The sequence below is a fragment of the Parasteatoda tepidariorum genome, chromosome 5 (genome assembly GCF_043381705.1).
Source record: "Parasteatoda tepidariorum isolate YZ-2023 chromosome 5, CAS_Ptep_4.0, whole genome shotgun sequence".
Lineage (NCBI taxonomy): Eukaryota > Metazoa > Arthropoda > Arachnida > Araneae > Theridiidae > Parasteatoda > Parasteatoda tepidariorum.
In genome coordinates, this window is record NC_092208.1 from 85,851,865 (window position 1) to 85,866,186 (window position 14,322).

The 14,322-nt window shown below is 29.0% G+C and overlaps 1 protein-coding gene across 1 annotated transcript in view; it reads right to left on the bottom strand.

The window, feature by feature from the left end:
• Positions 1 to 14: 14 nt before the first annotated feature.
• LOC107457269 (uncharacterized) overlaps positions 15 to 14,322 on the bottom strand; it is a 17,131-nt gene continuing 2,823 nt past the window's right edge. The window contains exon 2 of the mRNA XM_043047599.2: positions 15 to 2,161. Coding sequence (XP_042903533.1) covers positions 102 to 2,161 — 2,060 coding nt within the window. The 3' untranslated portion in view covers positions 15 to 101. The remainder of the gene's footprint in view (positions 2,162 to 14,322) is intronic.

The following is a 14,322-nucleotide window of genomic DNA, read 5'->3' on the forward strand; positions in this document are numbered from 1 at the left end:
TATATATATATATATATATATATATATATATATATCTTCCTAGTTACTGTTTTTTGGGAATAGTGAGGAAAAATTAACCACTTAAAATTGTGGATTTTTCTTCAGAATAAACAAAAATAAAAAAATAAAGTTGGGACCATTATATTAATTAGTAAATCTGTGGCAATTCTAATGTTTCTCTCGATATTGCAGTCATCATTAGTTAGATTTAAGATAGGATCCTTTTTAATTGCTTTCTCAAATAGTATAAGTTCGTTTTCGTCTTGCTTTACTTCACTGATATTATCAAGAGATGCATTCCAAAGCAAGGTGGCACTTTCAAAAAAACCTTTACTCAGTGCATACTGTATACAACTACGACAAATAAGTCGAAATTCTGCAATGTTTTCAAGAGAAGACAAGTTGTAGTTTATAAATTTTCGTGACACATCACCTACTGATTTTGATGCAAAGAATGGCATGTCTATGAATCGCTTCAAAAAATAATTATCCCTTGTTCTCAAAAAGTCTGCTTTAAATTGTTGAATTTCCTCTCTCGTCTCGAAATACCAATTCATAAACTGGTCTACAAGTTCATAGTTGGATGTAAATATTAATGCAAAATAGATAACATGCGGAGACGATATAGTTTTCTTAAATGTTTCAATTCCTACAGATTGATAAGCCCATCTCAAGAAAGATTCAACTGCTTGGATGTTGCCATCGCATATCCACTCAATGCAAACATGCCAATCGGTAAATCTAATAGGCCACGATATTATCTCTATAAGATTGATTTTATAAGGATAACATTCTGGTGGCAAGGTAGATTTTGATAATAACACGTGAAGCGAATTCTGATTGTTTGAGTCAATAGCAAAGAAAAATTCTCGCCGACCAAATATAAAGCAGGTAAATAGTTTAATCTCCTCTTCGGAAGCATCATTTAATATCCTAACGGCCATGTTTAGATTTTCCATTTCCAGCAACTGCAACAACACTTTGACGCAAAGAAGTTCATTTTTCAGAAAGGATCGTCTTAGCCGTAAAGGACTGGCACTCCATATTTCTTTAAAAATCATCATTTCATTTCCCATTTTACTCATGTTAGAACTTATATTCTTCATTATACATGAATAAATGTCTTCTTGAAGATTATCCAATAGTTCACAAATAATGGACAAGAACATTCTTTGATATGGCCAACTTTGGAACAAGAACAATAATACGTGAGAATGATTGCGAAAAAATTTAGTCATTTGAGTTCTACGGTTGACATGAGATAATAAAAAACATAAAACATCTAAAGTTTCTGAAGAATCCAGATAAAGTGAATGATTTTGAACTCCCTTACGATGAGTAGCTTGCAAAAGCCATTTACTCAAATGATCATTTTTCTCCTGCTCCGACAATTTTTTCCAAAAATACTTTAGGGCAACTATGTTACCTACCCGAATCGAACAAGCAATCATATTTACATCAATACTAAGCTTATCATCGTATATGTTTTCCTGATCTATGAGTTTAGTTAGAAAACTCCCTAAATTACTCTCGAGGACACAAGTCCAATATATAGTCAAATCATATTCATATATATCTGTTATCCGAGTGATTCTAAATTGGTTTCTAAAATCTTCTGGGATTTTTTCCCACAAATTTGAAGCATATTCCCCTAAACAGTGAGAGCAGGCTATCACATACAAATGGCAAATACCGTATTTTATGCTTCCACTATCGATTAGTTCCGTAAGGGATTTCACCATGTCAACTTTCCCCTCAACTGTCCAATAAATTGTCCCACGTTTCATGTAATACTCACATAGATTTCCTTTATATCTTGTCCATCTAAAGTAACTACGAAATGCTCTCGACAACTGCAAACCAATGGGTCGAATAACGTATGAGATTTCAGTCTTCAGCGATGAGGGCAAAGAGCTATTGAACAATTTGTCTAATATTCTTCTCTCTAACTTAACTGTATTTTCGATATCGTAAAAGAAAGAAGATGTAATTTCATTCCTTATATCAGAAGCCGTCCATAGCCCAATTGCAATCGACACTGCTGCAATATTCTGCAGGTAAGGAGGTTCAGAGAAATTGTTTATGAATTCGTCTTCAGTCGATTCTGTTTTTGAAGTTTTGAGTGTCCAGCTTCCAGATCTCTTTTCTTCACGGACTCCATCTGTAAAATGCAATTTGGAATTTAGTTTTGAATTAAAAATTTTAATAAAAAGAGTTCAAAGAACATAATGCACACATAATTGATCACTATCCTAAGTCATACATTTAATCTACATGTTACTAGTTAAGGAGAAATCATGTATTGTTTGCAATACTTAGGCTATGTCTAATGCAATTTAGTTACAGTACAGAACCCGTTATCCGGAAATCAGAAAACCAAAAAACCGGAACGAAATTCGATAAATTTTCCCGCCATTTTATAAAAAAAAAAAATTTTTTTTCCTCATATGATTTTAGGATTTTTCTTCCTTTTTTGAAAGATGTTTACCCTAGCATCATTTTGGAAATAATCATTAGTGTATTACTTCGTTTTTTCAAGATTATTTCCAAATATTTTTTTTTAGTTGGGTTTAACAATAAAAAAACGACTTTTTGTAGCGATTCAGAAAACCGGAAAAATCAGTTATCCGGAATAGCGATGGTCCCGATCGTTCCGGATAATCGGTTTCCTACTGTACTATTTTATGATTTTTTTCTTTGTTTTGCTTCTAAACGCTAATTTGTATACCTTTATTTAATTTAAGATATTTTTCAAAAATCGGTCATTGAATCCAATTTTTAATACCAATTATTAATTACGTCTTTGTGGTAACGCGCAGTGGTAATTTCATGTAGTTCAATCATCTGGTAATTGCATGCGGCTAGCATAAAATATGAGTAGTCGCATATTGATATACGTAAGATAAACGGTATCATTGACTCTATTTTTTTTTGTTTGAACTTTGCAGTATGATGAAAGATTTTAGTTTTTAGCTATGGACATTACATAGAAAGGGATACGCATTAAAAACTCTTATTAACCGTATTTAGTTATACTAAATATTATTTATGCATTTTTATTATTTAAAAAAAAGTAGTTGAAACCAATAAACGATGCACATTTGTGTTCAGAAGTGCATAATTTTGGTACGAAATTCAGAGAAAATACATTTTAATGTCTGATTTCGTTATAGCCTGCACTAATTGATTAGCATATTTAAGTTCACGCCCCTGAACTATTAATAAGTTATTCAGTGTGATTCGTTTTACTTTCTTTCTAATGGTCGGATTCTCACTTACTAAGTGTCAATCTTAACCCTTTCGCGCCGACTGTCACAAATACGCGACAGCATGAAACCGTATCAATCAGGGTGAAAAGATAAAACTGGTAATCAAAGTAATTCTTTAGCAGTTTATTTGTGGGCGGAGTTATAATTGTTTGATTTATTTAATTCACCATTACTTTGTTCAAAATAAAACTATTTAGTTATACTTTGAATTAACATTGATTATATATATGATTAAACTAACAATAATTAAAGTAAAAGCAAAGTAAGTCTGTCAAATTAGAAACGACTACATTTAAGTTACCGTTTTTTATTTATTTACATCCAGATTCTGATTTTGTGCGAATGCTTTTCTGAATCACCCGTCCCCAAGGGGTTAATGGTTTCTAGGGTTAACCTCAAATTTATTAATATTTTATCGCTAATTGCAGAGATGCCAATTTGCTCCGGACAGCAAATATATATTTTAAAGTGGTAGTTTATCAATTGTGATTTTCGGTTTAATAAATTCAATTTAGTAGATTTTTATCCACCACTATTTCTAAATAATTCGTAGGCTTATAGAATTCCCCACCTTTTAGCAATTATGCCATGTCATACCTTTTAAAAAGCAAGCAAAAATAGTCAAATATTTGCAAAATTTACTTTATAGTTACTTACCGTTTTTTTAATTGTTTTGGCTTGTCCGGAGCAGTTGGCATGTATGTAATTGCTAATAAAATTACAAAAATGAAATTTCTCTGTATTAACGCATATATATATACTATATATATTTTACATATTTGGATTCTTGACTTGCAAAATATAGGGGGCAACTGCGATCTGGAAATTGCGACCCTAATAGTTTGGTCCGAAGAATGGATGAAATTTTAGCCCCCTTAATGTTAATTTCCCTTTTTGTGTTTTTAATCATATCTTTAGAACTAAATAAGCAGTATCAAGAAAAAAAATATCCCCTCCTCATGAAACCCAAAAATTATTTCTTGCCTTATTTCTTGATTATTCTTCAAAGATTATTTATACTATAATTTTCAATAACTATATATTGCTTAATTTAATTGTGAATGAAAAAAAAATTGATTTATGAGGCATAAATTTGTTTCGGCCACATAAATCTACGTAATTTTCTATTGCAAAATCTAAAGTTTCAACTATTTTTATTTAGTAGAAGCCGAGAAAAATTAAAATAGATTATTTTTTAAAAATTAATTTGGTGACAATGTAGAAATATTTAAATGGGACAATTAATATTTAGTGCGAGGAACTTGACTTACGCACGCGTAGCGTCAAATTTCATTCATATTTTTTCCGCTGATAGCCGAATATTAATCTTTTTTTTTTTATTATGAAATACGATTATTCTTTTTAAGTCATCTGAAAATGTATTCGTAATTTAGCAAAGACATTCAAATAAAACATTATATTTAACGAATGTTAAATTTTACGAAATCATGTTTCTAATGAAGAGTGATTATACATCTACTTTTTTTTTAAATTTTTTTTAGTAAGTTCATTGAAGAGTACATGCAATTTCAACATACATACGTACAAATTGTATGGAATAATCTATTTAACAATCCTATATTTTATAATTATCAAGCAATTACAACTGGAATTAAAATAAAAGAGCTATAAAATGTATCGTTTTATAGGATAAAATTGTAATATTGATGATTATGTTTAATCGTGTTTTGATAGTCTATGTCAGCACCAAGAGATTGACGAATCATGCCGAATCATGAATCTTAAAATTTCCAAACATGTCATTATTTTTAAAAACTATCATCTCTAATTATATGAAAAAAATCGTGGCTAAATTGAAGTGATAAATTTTAAAAGTTTCGGTTAAGTATTCAAGTTTTTAATAACATTGAGCTTTAAGTTTTATATACAGTGTGCAATCTAAAAAAAACTGCGCGCTGGACACCTCTTGATCTAAGGGTTATAGACAGGGCTGTAAATAATAAAACCCGCAACTTACGAGAAGCGGTAGGGTGGTAGGGAGGAGAATGATCCAGAAATGATACACTATGATTGGGATGCCCAATTTGCGGCCCACGGCAGCACCAAAATATAATAAGAAAAATTATAATTTTTTTTTTTGGAAGGTAAAAAAGTATTGGAATTTTCGAATTACGCAGTTCTTAACGAGCCAAATCTTAAATCAATGTAGTTTATCGATCGCTTTTTTCGGTGGTTATCGCAACAAATTTCCGATGAACGAAATTTTAAAAACCTCAATATTTTTATATCGACAAAATTATGATACGTGATTTTCAAATTTTAGTAATCGCTTTTAATGCTCTTTATTCATGTCCAGTTTACAGTTAATCTAAGAGGCTTTCCGATCGTGTTTTAAGAGGTTATTTTCTGATTTCCACGTATTTTTTAAAATCCTGATCTTTTTAATGCATACATTATATCCACATTTGACATCTTAACAAAAAGTATTTATCACACAAAATTTCCTTCTTCTGAATTTAGAAAATTGTACTACTTATGAAAATTAAAAGTCTTAAATTATGCTGAATTGCCCCTTCCTCAGTCGAGATGAATAAAAAAAAACAATTAGTGCTGAACAACACTACGAAATCATGCACGAATCTGAAACGCAAATACTGACATTATTGAAGAGCTTAGTAGAAGAACCAGGTAAGTGACATTTTTAGGGGTACTTAAGAATCAGTGAAAATAACAAGAAGGTTGTCTCAATATGGGTAAGTTAAATGTAGCATTTTTTTTTTTTTTTTTTTTTTTTTTTTTTTTTTTTTTTTTTTNTGCTTTTACTTTAATCTAAACTTATTTTATTTTATAACCGTCGTTGAACAGCCGTCGCACTTTTGGGCTTACGCCTAATGATATTCAACTTCGTAGCTTAGCAATTTTGAGCCCAACACAAAACAAAAGAGCTCCTGGATCAAACTAGCTATATTGGAAAACTTTTAGATGAAACTTACCCTCATTTGCGTTACATGGAGAAGAAAGCCACGAAAACCTCTCATGGTTAGTCTGATGGCAAGAGAACTCTTACCCATGATCCTCTACCACTGAGGATATTTTGCGTCAGCACTGTCATAGGCGCGAGCTAGGTGTGGAATTCGAATAGATTAACTACATTTAGCATCAGTTGAGGCGACATTTACTATTATCAAGTAAATTTCTCGGACACACATATATCTATCCCTTTCAATAGTCATACTGATTTCCACGGTATCGATATTAAAACTGCTTGTTGTTTTAATACTATTATTTAATATTTGGTGATTATTTAAACTGCACTGACATAACGAATAAAAAATAATTAAATATTAAAGTACGTGCAATAAACTGTTTTCTTGATCAAATAGAACTGTATATCACACTCATATTGGATACAAATTTTAAATGTCGATATCTCGGTAACATTTTAAATTAGGTTGAAGTGTTTTTTACCATTTTTATGACGTGTGCGAGCTCCTTCGTCACACGAATTCTCCCCCTCTTCAGTGGGCGTAATCCTTAATCAATCTTCAACTGTCAAAATCGGAGAAGGAAAATCGGAGGGGTGAAGAACTAAGATGAAGCTTGGAGAGGGGTGCTAGAGGATTATCCTTTATCGCCTCTTATTTGCAAATTATTTATAACAAGCTGATTATAATGCTGATTAGTAGAGGAAAGCACGTGCTTTTTTGAAAGTTATTATCTTAAAATTTCAAAAATTTATTCTTGATTTAAGTTTAAATTATTTAATTTCAGACAATTTATCAAAAATGAAGTAAAATAATTCTATATTTATCACTTAATATAAATGGTGTTTTAAAAATCATACATTTCCATGAATTATAACTTAATGTTAGTTAATAATTTTAGTTTGCAGTTATTTAATTAAATTTATGTTATGTTATTAATGTTCAGTTATTAATTATTATTAATTTCTTATAAACATTGCGTAATGTTTCTTAAATATAAGTTCTCAAAGGTTTTAATGTTGGTTTCAATTTTTCCTTGGTTTACATTTATGCGCATTTTAATTTTTCTTAGTTATGATACTCAACTTATACCAGTNCTTTTTTTTTTTTTTTTGGAAAGTAAAAAAGTATTGGAGATTTTGAATTACGCATTTTTTAACGAGCCAAATCTTAAATCAATGCAGTTTATCGATCGCTTTTTTCGGTGGTTATCGCAACAAATTTCCGATGAACGAAATTTTAAAAACCTCAATATTTTTATTTCGACAAAATTATGATACGTGATTTTCAAATTTTAGTAATCACTTTTAATGTTGTTTATTCATGTCCAGTTTACAGTTAATCTGAGAGGCTTTCCGATCGTGTTTTAAGAGGTTATTTTCTGATTTCCACGTGTTTTTTAAAATCCTGATCTTTTTAATGCATACATTATATCCACATCTGACATCTTAACAAAAAGTATTTATCACACAAAATTTCCTTTTTCTGAATTTAGAAAATTGTACTACTTATGAAAATTAAAAGTCTTAAATTATGCTGAATTACCCCTTCCTCGTTCGAGATAAATAAAAAAAAAAAAAACAATTAGTGCTGAACAACACTACGAAATCATGCACAAATCTGAAACGCAAATACTGACATTATTGAACAGCTTAGTAGAGGAACCAAGTAAGTGACATTTTTAGGGGTACTTAAGAATCAGTGAAAATAGCAAGGAGGTTGTCTCAATAAGGGTAAGTTAAATGTAGCAGAATTTTTTTTTTGCTTTTACTTTAATCTAAACTTATTTTATTTTATAGCCGTCGTTGAACAGTTTTGAGCCCTACACAAAACAAAGGAGCTCCTGGATCAAACTAGCTATATTGGAAAACTTTTTGCTGAAACTTACCCTCATTTGCGTTATATGGAGTAGAAAACCATGAAAACCTCTCATGGTAAATCTAATGGCAAGAGAACTCTTACCCATGATCCTCTACCACTGAGGATATTTTACGTGAGCACTGTCGTAGGCGCGGGCTAGGTGTGGAATTCGAATAGATTAACTACATTTAGCATCAGTTGAGGTGACATTTACCATTATCAAGTAAATTTCTCGGACACACATATATCTATCCCTTTTAATAGTCATACTGATTTCCACGGTATCGATATTAAAACTGCTTGTTGTTCTAATACTATTATTTAATATTTGGTGATTATTTAAACTGCACTGACATAACGAATAAAAAATAATTAAATATTAAAGTACGTGCTATAAACTCAAATGGAACTGTAAGCAAGTCAAATATCACACTCATATTGGATACAAATTTTAAATGTCGATGTCTCGGTAACATTTTAAATTAGGTTGAAGTGTTTTTTACCATTTTTATGATATTTTTACAAGGGACTATTATATTACATTATTGTATTAACACTTTTTATCTTCGGGAGCTGTACAAAAATTTAAAATTTTAATCTAAAATTTAAATTTATACTTTTTAATTATAATGGATCTGTTAAAAAATGCAATTTTTTTTAATCTTGTAGATATATGAAAAAGTTACAAAAAAATAATTTTATAGATACTTTTTTAGCGATTAATATGCTGACAAAAAGAAATAAATTCACGGTTTTAAAGTGCATAAGATTTTATTCAAATACATTAAGTCTAATTAAAGAATATTCCAAAATGATGCTTTTAATAAATATTTAGCATCGTTGTTATACATAGAACTGCAAATTTGTGATTGAAAATGTATTTACGAGTAATAAAAAAGAAGTTAAAATCTGATGTGTCATTATCAGGGACAGTCCCCACACCACATAAATTAAATAAATATCATAATTGAGAGTATAACTCTTGAGAAGAAAGCCTTCAGAAACTATATTAGACTTCACCGTTTAAATTTGAATGTATATTAAAAAAAAAAAAAGGATTCTCAAAATTTTAGTATTGAAAAATAAATAATATAAATGAAGAAAGATGTATAAAAAAAATTGCATTACATATGAGTTATTTACATTATTATACATCTTTTATTGGTTGCTATAAAAAAAAATTTTTTCATCTTCTAGGTTTGAGGAACTTTAAATGGTTTTTCTACATAACATATATATCAGTCAGGCAGAATATATGTTCAAGTATAAAAATATAAAATTATCAAATATTATTTCAGAAAAAAACAATATTTTAGAAAAATTTAAAAGTGATTAATTCCAGGTCCAGCTGTCTGAAAAATACCACTTGACCATCAAGGAATGACTTTCCAGAGACAAAAATTCCTCTTCGACCATATTTCATATTTGTGTAAAATACTCTAAATACAATNGTCGTTTGACGTCATGAAATACGTCATCACTGTCCCTGTCTATTATATTACATTGTTGTATTAGCACTCTTTGTCTTCGGGAGCTGTACAAAAATTTAAAATTTTAATCTAAAATTTAAATTTATACTTTTTAACTATAATGGATCTGTTAAAAAATGCAATTTCTTTTAATCTTGTAGATATATGAAAAAGTAACAAAAAATAATAATTTTATAGACACTTTTTTAGCGATTAATATGCTGACAAAAAGAAAAAAATTAGCAAATGTACGGTTTTAAAGCGCATAAGATTTTATTCAAATACATTAAGTCTAATTAAGTAAAGAATATTCCAAAATGATGCTTTTAATAAATATTTAGCATCTTTGTTACACATAGAACTACAAATTTGTGATTGAAAATTTATTTTCGAGTAATAAAAAAGAAGTTAAAATCTGATGTATCATTATCAGGGACAGTCCCCACACCACATAAATTAAATAAATATCATAATTGAAAGTATAACTCCTGAGAAGAAAGCTATTATATAGCTACTATATTAGAAACTATATTAGACTTCACCGTTTAAATGTGAATGTATATTTAAAAAAAAAAAAAAAAAAAAAAAAAAAAAAAAAAAAAAAAAAAGGATTCTCAAAATTTTAGTATTGAAAAATATATAATATAAATGAAGAAAGATGTATAAAAAAAAATTTACATTACATGTGAATTATTTTCACTATTATACATCTTTTATTGGTTGCTTTAAAAAAAAAATTTTTTTCTTCTTCTAGGTTTTAGGAACTTTAAATGGTTTTTCTACATAACATATATATCAGTCAGGCAGAATATATGCTCAAGTACAAAAATATAAAATTATCAAATATTATTTCAGAAAAAAACAATATTTTAGAAAAATTTAAAAGTGATTAATTCCAGGTCCAGCTGTCTGAAAAATACCACTTGACCATCAAGGAATGACTTTCCAGAGACAAAAATTCCTCTTCGACCATATTTCATATTTGTGTAAAATACTCTAAACACAATGTCATAAAAGAACTTAATAAAAATATAAGTTAATTATTGCAGCTCTAGATTTTCGTTTCTCTTCACTAATTTAAATTCTTTAAACTAGTTAGTTAAATTTTATGAATATATGTATTCATCAATAAAGAATAATCCGGAAAGAAATGCAAACAACCATTTATAATGTCATGCGTTTGGTTCATGAAGTACAAGTTTTTTACAAGTCTAGCAGATCGAACAATTTACACTTTTTAATTACCATCTAATATATCAATTATACATTTTTTATTTACACAAAACGCATCATTTTTTATTTCAAACTTTGTTTCAACTTTAAACTTTGTTTTTTTTTCAATATGATCTCAAAAGTGTAGTTCTCATACCTTATATGCAGAGTACACACATGAAAACTAAATAAATTTTCCTTTTTTTTTTATTTTTAGTTCTTATTTTCTTCGTATTTTAATAAATAAATTGCTTAAAATAAAGTACTATTTCTATATTTAAGTAAAGTACTATTAGGCTCCAATGATTTTTTAGATGGTTATGACTAATCTTATAATATTTTTTTCAATCTAAAATCTATAACCGTTTTCTTACATGCAACTTATTTTAATACCGCGTTCAGTATTTTACTAGCGTTACTAACGCTAGTACTTACTTGTGTTACTAGCACTCAAAAATTCACCTCACGAAGTTATTCATGTCTTGAAAGGCTTCAGAATGGGCGCTTAATTTTAAGCTTTCGGAAAGTGTAAATTTTTATTACCACGTTCATTTTTGCTTGAAGCAAATATTTCATGAGCTCAAAAATAAGGGCACATTCTCAAGATTCGCCAGGCTTGAATAAGGAAAACAAAAATAACCTGGAGAAAAAAACAGTAAAGTATCTTAAGAAAAAAATGGAAAATAAAAGTGAAAAACAAAATTAGGAAAATTGCGGTAGCGGGGAGTGAAACAGAAAATGATTACGTTACTAGTCCAACTTTTGCTACATCGCACAAAACAGACGCGCTTCAAAATTTTGACTAAAAGAACTTGGTAGTTATCTAGAATGTGGTGAGTATTCTTGGAGATGGTCTAGCTTGCAACTAGACATTGATGAATAAACCACAACAGCAATTGCTTTGCTGCACAAAATTATACGATTTCGAAACTACAAAGGCTCGAATTACAAAGGTATGAAAAAAAATTTACAAGTAGTACTATGTAATAAAAACAATCGAATTTTCGTTCGAGAATCATTAACTGTTAAACTTGTAAGGAATACCATGCTGGTTACTCTGAAACCCAAGGGAATGTAACGGCAAAATTGAAATTTGATGAGCTGAATTTATCTATACATTTTCGAAATTATAATTCATTTGAAAGTTTTTGTAATTGTATTTTTCTCTCTCTAATTTTTCACTCTTTTTGCTATAAGTTACATTTTGTTTTATTCTGCAACAACAGACTTGGAAACTTAAAGTTACAAGTTCAAGAATCAAGTTAGTCAAGACACAAGTTAGTTCAAGAATTTTAAATTGCTAAAACTGCAGTAGAAAATACCACGCGGGATCCACTGCAATTTGCGGAAATGCATTTGCAGAAAAGGCCATTTTTATGCTGTCTTGTAGGTCTCCCCAAAAAGTTACTCCCCTTCCTGAATGATTGATGGAGTGGGCGGAGGATCTCTATTGAAAAAACATACCTGCTCCAGCAGATTATTACTTGCCAAATCTTTATGATGCCAAGAAGGGTCTCAAATGGAAAACCGATTTGCCTCACTTTTGAGCAACATAGTTGATTAATTCTTCCTTTAGTCCGAGAGTGAAGCTTGCGGAATTTTTCGGAAGCGCAAGGGATTTTCAGGGAGAAAAGCTTTCTTATTCACCTCTTATTCTCGTATGAAAAGGGATAAATCAGTAAAAAGTAACGAAATTTAAGATTAAGATTTTAAAAATAATTTTACAAAAAATTAGTATCATCTGCAATTCAAGAGTCAAGCTTTAAATTGTTCGTTCAGTTCTCGTATAATTATTCTCTCGACCACTCTATCTCTTCAACAAAATAATAATCTTATTTTCACTCTATAAAATTGAGTTAAAACATTACACGACGTTTCTGAGTATTTTTCTCATGGGTACCGTTCAAATGAGGGGGGGGGGACTCCAATGGTAACTTTTTGAAGATTATATATACATATTGTGAGTTTTTGTGCTTTTTTAACACTTAAATTTAAAAAGCATATAGCATTGCATTACCCGATTGAAAATGCTAATCAAACTATAGCATTGCTTTTTTATTTTTTTTTTTTGAAACCTTAAAATTATAGTGGGAAAAAAATCAATATTTCACATTGATAGTTATGTATTTATGTATGGAATTCAAATGAAGATGCTACCATTCATAAAGGTGCTTTATGAATTGTAGCATGGTATTACCATAAAGATGCTTTATGATTAAAATTTTCTTACTATGTAATATTTAAAAAAACCATAAACATCAAAAGACTCGATTAAAAAAAAATTTACGAAATAATAATAAAAAAATCAAATATTTTTCGAAAAAGATATTCGTGGCTTAAGTTTTATAAGAGAATGCTTAAAAAAAATTTTATACGAATGCTTTCGTTGCTGTTGGTTATTTGTCGTCGTCAGAAAGTGTAGGCGAAATATAATAATTTATTTTTTCTGATGCTCCAATTATAAGCAAAAATATATTTAGGTATTTTTTGATTACAAAAAACAGTCGAATAGTTACAAAAAATTCGTTTAGATTATCAGGAAATAATTTGTGCATTTTTCAAAAGCTTTATTCTAAAGAATTTTTTTAATTAAAATATATAAATAACTCTTATTCAAAAAGTTAACAATAATTAACTTTGTAATTTCAATAATGAATAATTGTTTCTCTTAATTTAAATCTAAATAAGTGCACATTTGAAGATTGTTTGGATGTGTCGTGTTTGGAAAATTTTACGTTTAACGCAGGAAAGACAACGGTGTTTCATGTTGTATTTCGTAACCATAAGTTACTGAAATGCTAAATATAATATTTTCACTTATTTTGACTTAAATTATAAATAAAATAATGAGAAAAATATCAAAATTATATTTAATAAAAATTCCGGAACAAAAGGTTAACGATTTAAAATATTATAGTGTAAAATATGTGAAAGAGTTAAAGTGAATCAGCACTTGAATAAAAAGTATTAAAAATTAATAAGACAAAAAACTTTTCTTTTATGAGCACATGTAAATTGGGCATGAGTGCTTGATAAGGAGTTGAATTTCCAGTTTTGTAAGCGAAAGAGGAGAGGGATAACACTATTATCCTTATCACTTTTTAAGGTTGGCTCCAAGATTTACATGCAAACAAAATGGCACAGTTTGAGTACGGCGATTCAATTCGAGGTGGAAAATTAGATTTAATTAAGGAATTTTTATTAAGAATGAAGATGAAACACAGGACAAAAATCTACTAAAAGTGTATTTTAGATGATTGCAAAGCATCCTTAATTCTAGAAAGTGACTGCTTTATAGTGAAAAAAAAGAGCCTACATTTTTGAGTTAAATTTTTAAGCGGTTTTGTAAATAGCAACTTGTATTTTTTGTATTTTAATGTATTTTTTGAATTCAAAAAAAATTATGAAAACTTCGCGGATAATTAAAGTTTGTGTAAACAACCGAGCACCCTACGTTTTTCTCTTCTTTTTTTTCGTTTAATAAAAGTCGTCAAACTGGTTAATTGTTCGCATAAAGATCATACTCTTAAGCCAAATTTACCAAATAAATAAAATAATATATATATA